General features: G+C 51.5%; 1 protein-coding gene across 5 annotated transcripts; it reads right to left on the bottom strand.

Annotated features, from left to right (window-relative positions):
* Positions 1-2307: 2307 nt before the first annotated feature.
* HEYL (hes related family bHLH transcription factor with YRPW motif like) lies at positions 2308-16783 on the bottom strand. Of its 5 annotated transcripts, none has more exons than XM_081054668.1 (5): positions 16653-16763; positions 10517-10583; positions 9262-9345; positions 7704-7785; positions 2308-5308 (listed from the first exon to the last, which is right to left on the bottom strand). In XM_081054668.1, the coding sequence occupies exons 1-5, from the start codon at positions 16730-16732 to the stop codon at positions 4638-4640; spliced, it is 984 nt and encodes a 327-aa protein (XP_080910794.1). In that variant the 5' UTR covers positions 16733-16763; the 3' UTR covers positions 2308-4637. The 5 variants fall into 5 exon arrangements, with proteins under 5 accessions (XP_080910794.1, XP_080910795.1, XP_080910792.1 ...); XM_081054669.1 differs by having other exon boundaries at positions 2317-5308; positions 7713-7785; positions 16653-16783; XM_081054670.1 differs by lacking the exon at positions 16653-16763 and having other exon boundaries at positions 2323-4975; positions 5233-5308; positions 10517-10825.
* Between the last annotated feature and the right edge of the window lie 379 nt (positions 16784-17162).

The following is a 17162-nucleotide window of genomic DNA, read 5'->3' as shown; positions in this document are numbered from 1 at the left end:
ACAACCACACACACACACACACACACACACACACAGAGGGACATCTCTGCCTCCTGCAGCTTACATTCTAGGGGGGGCAAGATCAACAATAAACAAAATAAGAAAAATTTTGTATTTTTCTTAGTATGAATAACGAAGATGGACAAAAATAGATCATGGAAGGGGAATAGGGCATGCTGGGGCTGGAGGACAGAGATGCTCTTGTGGCAATTAATTTCTGCTTCACTTCTCAGAAAGTGGCAGCACTTTTCATCCTCACAAGCTGGAGTCTAGTTCAACTCCTAAATGGAAGTTGACCTTAACTAGGAAAGAAATCCTGATTCTTTTCTTCACATCTCCTTATGGGGTGCCCGAGCCCCACCGCACACGTGTTAAATCATTATCTCTGGGACAGGTGCACTGACATTTTTAAAAAGCATGTAGGTGTTTCTAATGAATAGGTAGAACTGAGTGTGAATAAGCCTCATCCCAGTCAGCTGTGCACACCACCCCAAGCAGGAGTTTCTTAAACAAGGTATGACCTTGGCATTCACCTGGCAAAACCTCCCATGGCTTCCACTGCCTACGGACTGAAGCCCAAACTCTGTGTGGCAGTGAGGCCCTTCACAATTTGGATCCAGCCTCTTTCTAGTAATGACACAAATGGCTACAACTGGCTGAGCATTTCATATGACCCAGGCGTGGTCCTGAGGGCTTTATGTGTGTTACCCCATTCATGTCTCACCTAATCTTAGGTGTCTTGGCTCAGTTTCCTCATCTGTAAATGGGACATTCCAAGATAAACATTTAGTATAATGTCTGCTACGTAGTTAACGCTCAGCTAACAGTAGCCATTACTGCATCATCCCCATTTTATAGAAAAGAAAGTTGAGTTCAGGGATGTTAAGTAACTTGCCCAAGGCCACAACCCTGATAAGTGACAGAGCTACAGCCTGAACCCAGGGAGTCTGGCTTCAGTGCCCAGACTAGCCTACTTTTCGCTCTGTTGCAAAAGGCCTGTACTCAACTTGGAGCCAACTTCCAGAGCTCATCTTGCTGAGGTCTCCAGGTCTTTGCACATACAGTTCCCTCTGCTGTTAGAATACCTCTCCTCATGCTCTTCCAGGAAGCCTTCCTCCCAGCGCTCCTCTCCCCCATGACCACGCTTCAGCCTTCTCAACAGACTTCTTTCTCTACTCTCACCTCATCAAACTGTCACTTAGATAGTGGGTACACACCCTCAGGGTGATAGTGTCCTTGTCACCTCTGACTCAGCCATGACTGGCCTGGCTCAGAGCAGACCTCCCCAAATGTTTGTTGGATTCATTGTGAGCCAAATCCATCAGAGAGAGGCAGGCCAAGAGTGGAGAACAATACCTGCTGGCAGGGATGCCTGCCTGTTCTCAGCGGTCACGTGCACTCCACGGCCAGCACACTAGCACTGTTCTTTGGCCAGAACCTCCTCACCATTGGTCAGAACTTCCAGTCCCCTGGCCCTGACTCACTTCACTCTCCAGCCTCCCCCCAAAATCAGTGAGTGGTTCACCTCGACAGGGCCTGTACCATTCAACAGCTTGAGTCTGGAAGATTCTTCACCTCCCCCGTTCACTTAGTGAACAAATGTTTACCGAACACCGACTTGGAGTCAGGCACAGTGCTTGGTGTTGGATATAGCAAATCAGGCATGGTCCCAGCCTCACGAAGCTGACATGTTGGTGGGGGAGACGGTCAACCAACAAGTACACACATAAGTAGATGTGCAGTGGCAAGTTCCTTATGAAAGGAAAGAATAAGGGATGTTCAGATAGGTTAACTGTTCAAACACAGTAGTCAGGGAAGTCCTCTCTGGGGAGGTGACATTTAAGACAAGGCTGAGGGTATGAAAAGCTCAGCTATGCAAAGGGTAGGGGAAGAGCATTCTGGGCAAGGGAACAGCCTATGCAAAGTCCAGGAGGTGGGAACGCAGTTGGAATGTTGAGGAAATGAAAGTGGCAGAAACACAGGGAACAAGATTGGAATTGGCAAAAAATGAGGCTGAAAGTGAGGTTGAAACCAGAAGAGGAAAAGCTTGGATTTTATCTTTGGAATAATAGGGTAATTGGGTAAGGGTTTTAAACTCGAGTTGAAGTGATACTATTTGCATGTTTAAAGTTCTGTCTGGTTGCTGTTGAGAACTGGATGACAAAACAAGAGGAGGGTAAGGTGACAGGCCTACGTAGAGCAGTGACCTGGGAGGTAGGCGATATGGCCAGGGGGCCATATGGAAGGGGATGGTTGTGGGTTTAGAGAAGTGGGTGGACTCTAGAGAACCTAAGAAGGAGAATCACTCAGAGATTTCCAGAAGAACCGGAAAAAAAAACTTTATTGGATATCTGCAACAACCCCAGCAATGGGGTGGGAGTCAGAGGCACCAGAAAGGCTTGGGAATACAAACAAAAGATACAAATCCTCAACCAGAGAAAAAAACACATCCAGTCACCTTCCCCGCCCCCCCCAATCTCTTGGGGAGAATGAACCCAATATCAACTAAGATGCTGAAAGTTCTGGGCCATTTCTACCTCATACAACAGATTCTTTTGGAGTTGGGTGCAGGAAAACATGGAAACGGGATGCCCAGAGCCCCACTATGAGTAAATGCTGGATGCTCGGGCTAGGAAGTCCCGAGGGCTGCAGCACTGACCTGGTATCCTGGGAACATTGATCCACCACCTGGGGGGGGGGGGCAGGCAGGAAGAAGGGGAAGGGGGAGGAAGAGGGGAAGAAGGAGAGGAAGGAAGAGGAGGAAGAAAAGGAGGAAGAGTTCTTCCTGCCTTTTGTGAGAAAGGTGGAATGGGTCTTAGCTTTGTGCCACCTCCCTCTGTCCCCCTCTCCCAATTCCTGCGAACCTGCTGACCCTTGCCCTGTCTCTCTATCTCCCTCAGGAGTACTCCAGGCCAGTGACCCACTCCCTGACATGAAGGCCTCTCTCCTCAACGCTGCACATTTGGAAGGGTCCAGGAGGACAGCAATCTGATGGAGCTAACACTGAGGAGTGAAAGGATTACTTTAGCTCTTTAGGCCTCCTTGAGGAATTTGCCTTTTCAAAAGAGCTTTCTGGGTCATTTAAATGATCTCTGCCCTCTGACCCACTTCTCTGAAAGGGCCCTTTTTCCCTAGAGTTTTTGTAAACTCTACTTTTGAGCCCAAGGAGTCTCCTCGATTCAGCCTCTGGTAGTTCCACCTAAGGGTGGGGGTGAGAGAACCTTCTCGGGAATGACATTCAAAGTATTTAATAACCAGTGTGGAATAAGCACCAAAGAACGAATTGCCAGCTGGAGGACCCTATAGCCTTGAGTCTGTTAGGCATTTAACCAGCACAGGGCCCTGGGGGCAAGGCCACCTGGGGGGGGGGCTGGGGAGGGCACTCAGGAGAAGCAGGTAATTGCTAACGAGCACAGAAGTGTTTCTGCATTTTAAGAACAGGTCTGGCACACTGGTTGCTCTGAATGTCAGTCCTGGGTCTGCCCCAATCTTGTCCAGTCTCGGCTCTTCCATTGGGAAGGGTCGCTGAGCCATCTATCTGTTCCCTCTGACAGAGGAACAGTGGCCTGGGTTGGAGGTGGGTAATGAAATGGCCTCTGAGCAGAGGCAGCTGCATGGAATCCTGGGTGAACAGGCTCTCAGGCCCTCGACCCACTGTGTGACCTTGCAGGGCCAAGCCGCCTCAGACAGCCCTTCCTCTTGCCCCTCCTCGCAGTTATTTTTGTCCAGCCTGACAGCCCTTGGCTGTCCTAGCAGTCTGGGCTCTGAGGGCCGGATGCAAAGCAGGCAGCACAAATGTCTGGTGCTGAATCCCAAGAGGACGCCTCTCTGGGCGCCATCACGTGGGAACACAGCTCTCCACGCTGTGCACGTAACAGGGACCACAGGTATGGAGGATGGGGATGGTAGGAGAGGCAGGGTGCTGGGTGCTCTTTGCTCAATCCTGGCTCCTGTCTGGGAAAGCTGTCCCAGGCATGGTGGTAAGGACACCCTGTTGCGGAGTCTTACTGCGGCCAGGAAACCTCCCAGCTGTGAGCGGGGAACTACTGGGCAGCTGGACAGTGGGTGTTTGCAGCTGGAAAGAGGGCAGGAGCAGGCCCTGCTGGGCCCCCAGCCCACAGGCCTTGGCCGTGGTGGACAACAGGTCTTTACTGTGGTTCACTGCGATGGGGTGGGCCGAAGACAGGTGGGTAGGGGCAGACAGGGTTCCCTTGTTACAATGCTCCATTACTGTCTCAGGAAGCAAGGCAGACACCATGCTCTGGCCCCTCAGCCTGGGAAGGCTGTGGCCAGTCAGTCATTGATGCTGGTTGGGGTCTGATCTCTCTAGGGAAGCAGCCAGCCTCAGGCCACCATACCTTTTAGGTCAAAGCTTTGTTCCCAAAGCTGAGATTCACGCCTGCTGCCCCATGTGTACTGGGCAGGAGAGGGGTCTGGGTACAGCTCTTCGGGCTCTCCCAGGGCTCATTTGTCCAGGTAAGAAGTGACACGAGCCTCTGAGGTCCAAACAGCTCCAGGAGAGCTGGGTGGACAAACTGGGGCAAGCTGTGAAGAGGAGATGGGCCAAAGGAAGAGGGTCCAGGAGGCAGGGCAGAAAAGGCAGTGTCACTTTCAGAGCTCCTGAGGGGAAAGTCAGCTCAGAAAGCCCCGACTTCTGTGATTTCCGAGACCCAGGAGTGGCAGAGCACAGCTCCTGTGGGCCTCCCAGCTGGCCCTGGGGAAGAGGGCCTGGAGGCAGGAACACCTGTATAAGCAGGGGACCCCACAACACCAGAGGGCGTGGGGGAAGACCGCAGGAGGGGTGCCATGTGGCTGCTCCTGCCAGCTCTGCCGCTGGAGGCCATGGGCAGAGGGACAGCTGGCCTCTCCAGAGGGCGGGCCTTCCGGGTGGAAGATGCCCCTCGACTGAGCAGCAAATTCCTCCGGGTTGGCAGGATGGTGCCAGCAGCTCTGCGCACAGGAGTGGTTCGGAGAGCTGGGATGGGATAAGCAAGAGAGGAGGCGCTGGGGAGGACAGGGCCGGGAGCTCTTCCTAAGATGGAGAGCTGGCTGCTTGGGGCTGACAGCCCTGGGCAGCTGTGGAAGAAGGACCAGGGCCAGGCAGGGAAGGCCAGGGGGCCAGAGGGCGAGGGCGAAGGCTCCATCTCAGCCGCATAGCTGTTAAGGTGGGAGAGAAGGCGAATCCGGACGGGGTCCGCACGGCTGCTGGGCCCTTCCAGGACCCCCAGGTACCTGATGACCTCGGTGAGGCACTCCCGGAAACCGATGCTCCGGAAGTCAACTGCCAGGGCTCGGGCATCAAAGAATCCTGCAAAGTGAGGCATGATGAGGGCACACCTGGTGGGGGGCATGCATTGAGTCTGGGGGCAGACTGTCTGAGGTCTGGACCTACCTCCCCCACTCACTCCCTGTGTGACCTTGCGCATGTCACCTCACCTCTCTGAGCTGGTCTTCCCTTCTGTAAAGTGGGAATCATCATCCCTACTCGGGTAGAGGGGGTTTGTTAGAATCAAATGAGTTCACTAGATTATAAAGCATTATAAAATGTAGAATATTGTGTTCAGCATAATTCATGACTAATGCAAAGAAGAAACTTTGCAATCAAGAATACTTCATTTAAGTAGACACTTGCCAGGTGTCAAAGGGTGGTGTCCATGGAAGTGCAAACAGTCTTGCCTGCCAATGCAGGCAGATGATGGGAGACTCCTTGGAGAAGGCAGCATAGTGTAGCAGTGAAGCCTGAGGTCTTTGGAGGTTCAAATCCCAGCTCTGCCACTTCATTAGCTGCTTGGTGGTGAACAGGTTTCTCAATCTCTCTATACCTCAATCTCCTTAGCTATAAAATGGCATAGAATAATACCTGCTGTATAGAATTGTGAGGGGGAAAATGAAATGGTGCACAGAAATGCTCAGTACATTAAAGGTTAGCTATCATTTATGCTACTGGCTGGGCCCCTATAGGAAATTCAGTTTGTCCCCCAGCCCAAAGGGCAGACTGGAAAGCAGGCGCCTACTCTGGTCTTCCGCTGCTGCCATGAGGCTGGGGACACTCTCTGGATGATTTCAGTGAGGAATGCCCATGTGGACTGCCCACAGATGTATTCTCACTGCCTCTTTACACCTGCCCTTCTCTTAAGCACTATCTGGGCAGAGCCAGAAAAGCCCGGGTGAGCACAACTTCATGACTACGGCAGCAAATCCCTGGTCTCTGGTTCAAGACTGAGGACCTCCAGAGGGACAGCTGGGCAGGGAATGATGTTTGGAGTCAGGCCTCCGTGGGAGCAAGGGCACAGGCTCTGCTGTCTACTTAGCTGTGCTGACTTGGAGGAAATCCCTTCATCTTCTGTGTTCGCTGTTGTTGTGAAGTAGCATTTGCTGAGTTCTAACTAAGGACTTAATTTGCATTATCTAAGTTAATTTTCATAAAAATCCTTTTATTATTCCCATTTTAGAGATGAGGAAACTGAGGCATAGAGAAGTTAAATCATTTGTCCAAGGTCATGAAAGTAGTAAGTAGTGGAGCCAGGATTCAAATCCAAAGCCAGTGTGCTCTCAACCACAATTCTGTTTTCCCTTTAACCCTTAGCCAGAAGATGGGGAAGACAGCAACCCCACTCATGAGGTTCTTGTGAGAACCAAATGAGATAACAGTAGTCAAAGCATTTGGAAATGATAAAATGTTGCCCAAATATTAGTCACGATTTTTCTTTTAATTGGGTGACCACAAATGTAGTTTGAAATATCTACCCCACTGGTTGATTAGAGAGAGAAGTTTCTACTGTTGGCCATGCGTTCCTCTGGCAGAAGTTCTCCAAGTGACCAACTGCATGAGGGTCATCGGAGAAGCTTGCTGATCTTGCCAATTCCTACACTCCAATCCACATATACTGCATCAGAATCTCCGGGTGCAACCTACCACTTTGCCTGCCCCAGATGATATTGCTACACATGGAGAAGCACCAGGTTAAGCCACTTAAAATGCAACCGTCCCCTCCAAAGGGAGGAAGTCAAGATTTAAGGACTTGGGTCTTTGTGGCAAAGTCTGTGGAGCTTTCAATGTTTCCCAATTGTGAAATCGCCAAAATACACAGAGAGGCGTCATGTAGACAAAATTTCTATTTGTCCGGAAGTCTTTTTAAAGCCACAGTTCCATGACTTCATTGTAACAGACTAGCTCAAAATAATGGAAGGAGTGATGTTTGTATTCCACTACAAGCCCACAACTGATCTCCACTGAGCTGCGAGCACCCATATCACCCCAGGACTGCCTAGGACACAACAGCCCAGAAGGCAAGACCAGTGGACCAACCATCTGTGGCTAAAAATCTCAAGCAGGCCCCTTCTACTGGGATTCCAGTGAGAATGAGCTCATTTAGGCGAATGCTTAATGAGGCCCTGGGGTGGGTGGCATGAATAGTAACAGTCTGTTGGAGAAGAGCTCCTCCAAGGTCTAGGCTGGAAGGAGTGGGGTTGAGGAAAGGGTTGGGACAAATGGAGACACTGAGAGTGGAGAGGGAGATGCCGAACAAAGAAGAGAGACAACCTTTGTGAAGGTTCCACCTGGATCTGCTTCAGTCTCTCTATAGACTGTGAGCTCCATGAGAGCAGGGACCATGTCTACTTTGCTCCCCAGTGTATCCCCAGAGCCCAGCCCCCAAATATCGGCTGCATGAATGACTCCCAGGAGAGGAGAGCATCAGTACCTGTCCCACCTGTGGCGTGGAGCATTTTCAAGTGATCTACCGTCATCTGCAGAACCTCAGCTTTCTCCAGCTTAGAAGAGCCCTGTGTGTAGGGGAGACAGAAGAGTGAAGGCCTCCAGCTGAACTCGGTCACTCACCTCCCCTGCAGTGTCATCAGCACTCACTGTTTCCATTTTCTCATCTTCCTCCCACCCCACCACTGCCTGAGTTGGGCTTCTGCTTTGGCCAAGGTTTCCAAATCTAATAGATTCTCTTCAGTTCTCATGTTAGTCCATTTGTCCACTGCACTGCCAACCATCCCTCCTGAAACTCCTGTTCCCTCGACTTCCATGACACCACTTTTTCTTGGTTCTCCTTTCACCTTGCCTCTTGCTCTGCCTGTCCCTTAAAATGGTGGTGTCACCAGTGGGTGTTGGCTCGCTTTTCTCACTTAGCACACTCTCCCCAGAGGGTCTCGTTAGCTCTGTGGCTTCATCACCAGAATGCCACTCCTGCATACCCATCCATCTCCTAGACCAGCTGTACTGGGGATTCAGGTTCACATTTACCACACCAAGATCTAGCTCATCAACTTACCCCCAAAGCACTTGCCTTCCTCTATTCTGTCTCTTGAGAATGTTTTCTAAGCCTCCAGAATCACCTGGGCTCCCAGGTGAAAGAGGAGGGTCAGGCTCTCCGTGAGAGTCTTTGAAGGCAGGTAGCAGGTCTAGTTTATGGCTGGTCTTGTGACGCTTTTAGTGAATGTCTGTGCAATGACTGACTTGTTCTCACCAGCATAAGGAAGGCACATGACCTATGGACATGCCTTGGAGCACAGGGTAAGAATCTTTGAGGCTGTCTGATCATTTCAACTGTCTGACTTCCCACTGTGGTCCCTCCACCCCAACGTGTTCAATGGCAGAGTGCTCTCTCCCTAAACACCCTGTTCCACTTTCAAATAGCTCTGGAAATGTCAGTCGTGCAGAGGAATAAGAATCTTAGAGTTCTGTGTTCCGGTTCTGCTCTGCTATTTACTACCGTGTTTCCCGGAAAATAAGACCTAGCTGGACAATCAGCTTTTTGAGCAAAAAATTAATATTTTATAAATTAATAAAACATTAATATAAAAATTAATATAAGACCCGGTATTATATTACATTATACCTGGTCTTAGAGTAAAATAAGACTGGGTCTTATATTAATTTTTGCTCCAAAAGCCGCATTAGAGCTGATAGTCCAGCTAGGTCTTATTTTCGGGAAAACACGGTAGCTGTGTGACCCAGTATAAATTACTTCACCTCTCTGGGCTTCAGTTTCCTTACCTGTGCAACAGGCATTAATAATCCCTACCCTTCAGGATCACTTTGAGGGTTCAATTCAATGGGATGATGGACATAAGCCACAACACCTGAGACACGTCAGGAAGTATACATTTTCATTCCCCTTATCCCTGGCCAGTGACAGATATCAGTAAATGATATCACAGCTGCTACCTATCAATAGGGATGCCATGTGACATGAACCTCATCTGCCACGCCAACAGCTGATTTCCTCTAGCACAATCGGCAATGGCACATACCTGCTTCTCAAAGGCCGTGGGGACCAAGCGCCGCAATTCAGAAAGGCTGCTGTTGATGCGATCCCGACGCCGTTTCTCTATGATCTAAAAAAACAATGACAAGAAGTTATGTGGAGGTACAGTTTCCAATGTGCCTTGATGGACACTGACTCCTATTTTCCCTTCACAATAATTCTGTGGGAGAGATAAATCTATTCTTACTTTATGGAGGAGGAAACTGAGGCTCACGGAAGGGCAGTGATTTGCTTAGGGTCACACAGCAAGGATGTGCAACGCTGGAAGTAGAATTCAGATCTCTTGTCTCGATCTGTAGGGGGGACCTTTAAAATGTTTGACCACGGATACAGCAGGGCACCAACCAATCAGAACAGGGTCATCAGCCAAAGCATTGAAAAAGGCCCTGGAGGTCCCTGCTGGGCTAGTGGTACCCCTTCAGTTTCTGGGTCATGAGGTCTGAGAAGTCACAGGCGTTGTCCTCTCCAGCTGCAAAGGCCTTTTATTCACACTATCCCATTCTCACCTCACAATACTGGGAGCAGAATACTGATCGCAGGGAGAAATTATGACCCCTATTTTATCAGTGAAGAAAATGAGGCTGGATAGAAGTGATTTGCCTAGGTTTTTCTTTTCTTAAGGAGGGCGCAGCTTGTAGTGGCACATGCGGGGATCGAAGCAGCAACCTTGGTGTTATTAGCACCACACTCTAACCAACCGAGCTAACCGGCCACGGCTGCCTCAGGTTTTATGATCAGTGAGTGGCAGGGTGGTTCTGCCAGGTCCCAGGTCTCTGGGCTCTCAGCACAGAAGCACAGCTGCGTCTTGGGGGAAAAGAGGGCCCGCGATTAGACGGCCGACGGCAGAAAGGGGGCCTCCTTCCTCTGTTCCCCTTACTCACCCTTCAGCACACAAAAAGAAAAGGAAAGTTCTGGGCTCTGTGAGAAGAGGATGAAGGCTGGAAGAAATAATAATGGCTAATTGTATATAAGGTACTGTTCTGAGTATGTTACATTACTTCACGTAATCTTCAAAACAACACTTTGAGGTAGGTCCTATCATTATTTCAATTACACAGTTGAAATAAGGCATAGAGAAGTTAAGGGTCTGGCCCAAAGTCACCCCTCCTAGCTACTGGCAGAGCCAGGATTTGAACTCAGGCAGTCTAGCTTGGGGTGATGTTTCTGACCAGGGTTCCCCAGGCCAGGTCCTTAAAAACCCCCGAATAAACCTCTGTTGGGCAAGTCTGCCAGACACTCACCCCTCTGCGTTTCTTCCTGGCTTGCATCTGTGAAGGGCTGGGGGTGGACAGTGGCCTGGCCATCTGGCTGGAGAGGAAGAGAAAGGCAAATTTTTCAGAGCTGGGGGAACCATCTCCCTGGCCTGGGGTGACCTCATAGGCTGGTACAGCCCCCTCCTGGGTGGCTGTGGTCTCCCAAGCTGGCAGGAGGTGCAGGGCAGGCGTGGGAGAGACACATTCTCTCCCCTTCTCCCCGGGGCCCATTTCTCCCGGGGCCAAGTCCTCCCTTGCACTCTGTTTCCTGCCCAAGGGCGGCTAGGGCCGTGGGGGTGATTGGCTCTCGCCCCTGCCCCTGCCCCATGCCCCTCTTTTTTATTGAGGCCGGCCTGAGGGCGGGCGTCGGGAACCGCGGCTGGCCACTCTGGCTCCTGCAACCCGATCCCCAGGCGGGGCGGCGAGGGCACGGGCCAGCGGCGGTGGGGCCGGCCGGCGGGTTGGGTTTCAGAGGGAGCCGCTGGGAACGAGCGTGGAAAGAGCAGATGCCGCCGCTTCCCACGGGCCGGGCGCGCCGGCCGCCCGCCCTCCGCTGGGGTTGCAGCTGCCGCCGCCTCCCACGCAGAACGGCTGGGGGCGAGGGGGAGCGGCAACCCGGTCACAGGCCACTCTCGGACTCTGGGGACACTGACTTGGCCTCCTGAGAAGGCCTCAGCCCTGCCTCACATCGGCCTGGCTAAAGGACGGATATTTGCTTGCACGCCAGGAGTTCGCATCACAGGGAAGAGGCTCAGTCAGCCCTCGGGTTTTCCTGCCCAGACTGACCGAAATCCTCCCCAGCCCCACTGTTCGCCCTCTTAACTGTTTCCTGCTTTTGAAATGGAAAGGATTAATTGGGGTGCACAGAGGATCCTTCATTTGGCCCACACCAGGGAGGTGCCATTCAGGGCCAGGGCTGGACTGCATGGGTCAGCCAGGCCCCACCCTCCAGAGGCTCAGCTCCCATGGGCAGACAACACATCAACAAATAACCTTATACAAGGTGACTCCTCTGTCATTTCAAATGCAAAAAGCCACACATCTGAACAGGAACCCATGAGCTCACATTTCTCCTCTTGCCCCTGGGTTCCCATCTCAGACAAGCCACTCGGTCTCCCAATTCCACAAGGCCGGCACCTGGCCACCATCTTTGATTCCTCCTGAGTCCTCACCCCACCTTGTCAAAACCTGCCTGTTCCATGTCTGGAACACATCTCACACTTGTCCTCCTCTCCACTGCTGCTCTCAGGACCCGGCCGGCTCTATCATCTTTCATCTGGACAACAGCAAGAGTCTATTGTTGGGTCCCTTTGCTCCCTTGTGACCCACTACAAGCAGGCAGAGTGATGGTTTAAATGCAAATCTAATCTTGTCACTCTCTTAAAACTCTTCAGAGGCTTCCCAATGATTTTAGGATCAAGGTCACCATCTTTCACGTGACTCAGCTGGTCCCTGTAACCTCCTAGACTGAACTCTCTTTTGCACTATGTGCTCCAGTCTTTGAATATACTCTGTCCTGTGGTTGCACATACTGTTCCCCTAGCCTAGAATTCTCTGGTGTACCCCATCTCAACACCACCCCCAAGCCCCAGCCCCTTGCCGAGTAACTTATACCGCCCTTCGGGTCTCAACTCAAATGTCACCTTCCTGGGGGAGCCTTTTCCAACATTCCCCATTACACTAGGTATCCCCCACTCTACTCTCTGTCAGCATCCTGCACTCACAGCAGTTAGACCCGTTTGTTGCTTCATCTTTACATGATTATTTGATTAATGTCTCTCTCTCTCTCCAACAAGTCTGTAAGCCCCATGAGGCCATGCACCATGTCTATCTCATTCATTATTGTAATCCCTGTACTCGGCAAGTGCGTGGCACATGGCAGAGCTCATGGCTGAGCTCCCTTCTCCTGCCCTCATCTTTGGCATTACTGGGGAACTGAGAGGTGACACCACAAAAATCCATGTCCTAGGCTTTTGTGAAATGGGGGTGTATGTGGCTCACCCGGAGTGTCCCAGCCCCCGTGATTTCCCTCTTGGTGTCAGAGGTTGGATCATTTTTATCAACTGCTCAAAGAGAGAAGGTTGCAGGAGAAACCAGTTCAACATTTGTCAAATCCTGCTGTTACACCGCTGGCGTTGTCCAGCTACATCTGGAAAAGGGTATCTCCATTCAAATATCTGGACAAGAAGGGCTGGTAAGAGACCAGTGAAAGCTCCTGGGAGGGATGGCCCAGCAAGCTAGGTCCAGGGATCAGATGGCCAGATCCTGAGATCTGTAGGGCAGCTTGTTTACAAAGCTTCACTCGGGACAAGCCCCGAGAGCCAAGGTATACTAAGAAACCGGCCTTTGTTCCCCCAGGCTGGATAAGGCGTCTCTAGGGGTATTGGGTTAGCATTGCACACGTCACTGCCTCTCAGCTTGATCCCTCCTCAGGGACCATCTGTTGGAGGCTGACGCGCCCCTTTCAGGGCAGGTGGCTCTGCCATCCCTTTTTCCAGTCTCCTGGCCCCTTGATCTCTGCAGTATTACCGCTCTGACCCCATTCCCTATCCCACAGGAAAACCTCACTTTACAGTTTTCTTGGCATCACTATGTACATTGCCCTCCTGTGAGCCTAACAAAAGCCCCATTTTACAGATGAGGATGCTGAGGCTTGGGAAGCTAAGGCAGCTTGCCCAGACTGCACAGCTGCTAAGGAGCAAAGCCAGCATGGGAATCCATGTCTTCTGGCTCCAAATTCATCATTGTTTTCCCTCTTAATTCCTATTTCCTGTCTGTCTGAATGGCCCTCCAGTCCCCTTATCCCTAAAGCTCCCGAGAGCTCAGCCTGAGCTGCTTCATGGCTGTGATCTGGCCCTGACTCTGGGAGGAGGTGTGAGAGCTTCTTGGCTGAGAGTCTGAAAATAAGGCAGATTTTCACAGACCCAGAGAAGATATGTTGACCACCAAGATCTGCTCCGTGCGCTTTGAATGGTCCCCAGCCAGAATTCTGGGGTGGTCTCTTGGGGTGGGGGCAGTTTTCTAGGTGGTCTGGCTGCCAGTCTTGACCACCCTTTGTGCTTATCCTCAGTTTCCCCTTGGGAACTCCCCTGTGGAGCCCTTGTAGATAATCCCACTCATTTTGCATAGACCAAAGGCAGAATCACAATGTCCCCAATAAAGGGACCTCGGAGAGCACTGAGCCTACTGGTAAAATGAGGAAACTCAGAGAGGGGAAGGGATCTGTTCCAGGCCACACAGCAAATTAGAGGAAATGCCAGAACTAGAGCCAAGTCTACTTGCTTTTAAACCAGTGTTCTTCCGAATGCACCCCATATATTCATCATCCCATCTTGTATATCTCATAGCCAGTACTTTTTGTTCTAGACAGCATATCCACATTCACTTGTCTCATTTATTGCACAATAGCCCTGTGAGTTAAGTATTATTGGGGCCATTTCACATTTAGGAAAAATAATCATTTGATAGATGGAGCAACAGAGACACAGAGTTAAGAATCATGCCCAGTAAGTTCAATTTTCAATCTAATGAAAAGTCCAATCTCCAGTCTTTTCATTAGATTATGCTCCCTCATGAACACGCATCCTCCAACTGAATGGCAACCCCTTAGACAGCAGCATTAATTGGAAGTTACCTTGTGCCAAAGCAGGGAGCTATGTGCTTTAGGTTCATTACCTCATCAAAGCGTCACCCTGTGAGGTGGGTATTAGCATCCCCATTTTGTAAGGGAGAAAACTGAGGTTCCGAAATGCCCAAGTTAATGGTGGTGAGAGTGAAACCCAGGTCCATGTGATTTCAAAGATTACCATGTGCCTTAAATCATGTAGGAACAACCCACAGACCCTGACCCAATGCCTGACATGTGACAGGTGCTCATTAAATGTTTGCAGAGGGGGAAGGGAAAGGCTATAGTCTCAGTTGGGCCCCAACATGTCAGGAGGCTGGGTTCAGATAGGAACTCAGTGAGCAATTCCCACGGATGGGGCAGGATACCACCACCAGGCATATGCCCACAGTGACATGGAACACACTCTGCTATTTACTCTCACATCTTTGAGTGTGGGGGGTTCATGCCCTGCCTCTGACCCCAGGGAGGCTGGCTGCCCCAGTCCCATGGCCCTTGCCACTGTTTATCTGGCTGTCTTTGTACACGAAGCTCTTCTTCTCTGAGAGTTCCCTGGGGGCAGAGGCTGAGCAGGATACATCTGGGCCCCCCACACCCAGCCCAGGGTCTGGGCCACAGCAGGCATCGTTCAGCACTCCCTGAATTGAAGTATTGATGTCTGTCGGGGGGAGGGTCCTTTGGTGAGTGCTACAAAGAGGAGTCTATAAGTCAGCTCTGCCAGATGTCCAACTGCTTTCTCTCCTCTGATGGGGTCTACTCCTCTAAGAATTGAGACAGTCTCTAAAACTGGGCTTTGGCTGAAAGGACAAAATACTGTATAGGAAAAAACTGCCCACTGATCCTTAAGGCTACAACCCAAATGCCACCACCTTCAAGAAGCCCTCCCTCTCGCCTTTGGCTGTAAATGACCTCTCCCTGCTTGGGTGCCCTCACAACCCACATTCTGTTTCTTCCATGCTGTCCATGGTCTTTGTGTGACCTGGCTGATCACTGGCCAGGATGCAAATTCTTAAAAGACAGAAGCCAACTCTGATCAGCCTAGCTCTCTGGCATCAATTTCATGCTTCTGATTCATGAATACCCAATGACATTGAATTTGAGACCCCTCTCCAGTATCCATCACATGGTGTTGGCCCCTTCCCCTGCTCCCAGCAGACACAGACTCAGAGGATTGCTTCTCTAAAGAGCAGTTTCTGCTAAACAATTATAAAGCCTACTAAGTTGCATAGGAAATTGTATTAGATACCCCAAAACCTAATGTAAGCATGCAAGGGAGACATCTATTGCCTTACCTCCTATTATAAGCTATAAATAATTGAAAGCTGGTGGCATTTTACTAGGATTTATGATTCAGGCAGGACCCCCTGGTCTCAGAAAACTGGAGATCACTGAAATTATGAAATGCCCTCAACAATATCCCTAAGAATGAACTGAACTCCCCTTCTAATTATGTTCTAGAGAGTCAAGTTTGGATGAGTCAGGACAGATTAGAGAGCCTTCCTTTTCTTACTCCCTCTCCTCCCTAATGTTACTACTGAGGGAACAGGCTCACATAGGGAAAGCAATGGCCCAAGCTCACATGGTGAGTTGGTGGCATATTGGGGCTGGGAGCCAGGCCTGTAGACTCCCAATTAGCCCTTGCAGCTCTTTCAGTTTTCTGAGCATCACGTGTTGGGTGCGTGACACTAATTATGTGCTAAGTGCTAGGCCCTGTCTTAAACCCTTGACATATGCTATCTCGTTTGATTTTCCCAATATTCCCATGAAGTCTGTTCTGTTATTTACACCCATTTTACAGGTGAGGGAACTGAAGCATAGGTTGTCCACAGAACTGGAAAACAGCACTATACGTGTGCAGTTTGTTCTACAGGTTTGAAGCAGGTCGGAACGTTTACCAACGCGGAAAGACACTGGCAGCAGGGTGGTGCAGTAGAAAGAGCACTGGAATTGGAGCCTAGGCTCTTGCACTGACCACGGGCAAGTCAGCTATTATTTTCTTCAATACCAGAACGTTAATTCCAAAGTCCAAATTGCTCAAGGCAGGGGAGACTTTCTTCCCCTGGAAGCTTTTTGTGTACTATATGCCAAGTGGCACCCAAGTCCGGGTAAAAATTGGGAAAGTATGGTTATTCTGCATAGTCAGCGGATTCCGGACAGGGGGTGTAGAGCCAACAGTCTATGAGGTTTTTCCCTAAGAGCTTTAGGGAAAACTCCTTGCCAATAGCCTCACCCGGGCGCTTCGACAGAAAGAGATTACAGCTGGACTTCAGACCCACCAGCTGAACGCTACGTCCATCCCAAGCCCTAGATGGCCAAGGGCGCACAGGACCCCAGGCACTCGCGCGTGTAACGACACACACTGCACCGCTCCTCCCCACCCCACCCCACACACGTCTGCGGGCCGTCGCCCACACCTGCGTCTCCCGAAGCCGCATCGAGGACTAGTCCCCGAGGTCGCTGAGCCCGTGGGCGCACCCAGCCCCCCACTGCAGTCCTTACCTAAGCTCACCCTCGCAGCCCACGTCGATGGGTCCGTCGGACTCGCCGTCGGAGCCGCTGGGCTCCCTGGGCCGCTTCATTGCGAACTTAGGCTGCCAGGTCTCAGCCCAGCGCTGCGGGCTCCCAGCCGGAAAGTCGGCCCCACCCCGCCCCGGCCCCGCCCCGGCCCCGCCTCGGGGGCGCTGCCACCGCCCTTTCCCAGGGCCCTTTCCTGTGCGGCAGCCCCGGGCGGCCCGGCGCCCCCTCGCCCCCGCGGTGACGCGCAGGCGGAGCCGTGGGAAGGCCTCGGGCGGTCGCCGCTCCCACCGACGGCTGGGAGGTCCGGCTCTGCTCCGCCGCCTCGGCCACCGCGCGCTGGGTGGCCTTGGGCAGGTGCCCTTGGAGGCCTCCCGGGGAAGCCAGGGGTCTCCGTCTGTCACTAGTTCGCCCGGGACGTTGCCAATCCGTGGAGGCGCCGCTCAGCGATGCCCCAGCTTCTGCAAAGGTCGACCCCGCAGGCTCCTGCCTTCT

This window comes from Rhinolophus hipposideros (assembly GCF_964194185.1).
Source record: "Rhinolophus hipposideros genome assembly, chromosome: 8".
In the NCBI taxonomy this organism is placed as follows: Eukaryota; Metazoa; Chordata; class Mammalia; order Chiroptera; family Rhinolophidae; genus Rhinolophus; species Rhinolophus hipposideros.
Note: the sequence above shows the minus strand (reverse complement) of the source record. Positions and strands in the feature narration are given on the sequence as shown.

Excerpts from the sequence above, each read along its gene's own strand:
- HEYL (XM_081054666.1), bottom strand. The coding sequence starts at position 10,759 with ATGGGCCCCGGGGAGAAGGGGAGAGAATGTGTCTCTCCCACGCCTGCC. Across the intron at positions 7,786-9,261 it reads CCACGGCCTTTGAGAAGCAG|GGCTCTTCTAAGCTGGAGAA; the intron begins GTATGTGCCATT and ends CCCTACACACAG. Across the intron at positions 5,309-7,703 it reads CCACGCCACAGGTGGGACAG|GATTCTTTGATGCCCGAGCC; the intron begins GTACTGATGCTC and ends CTCACTTTGCAG.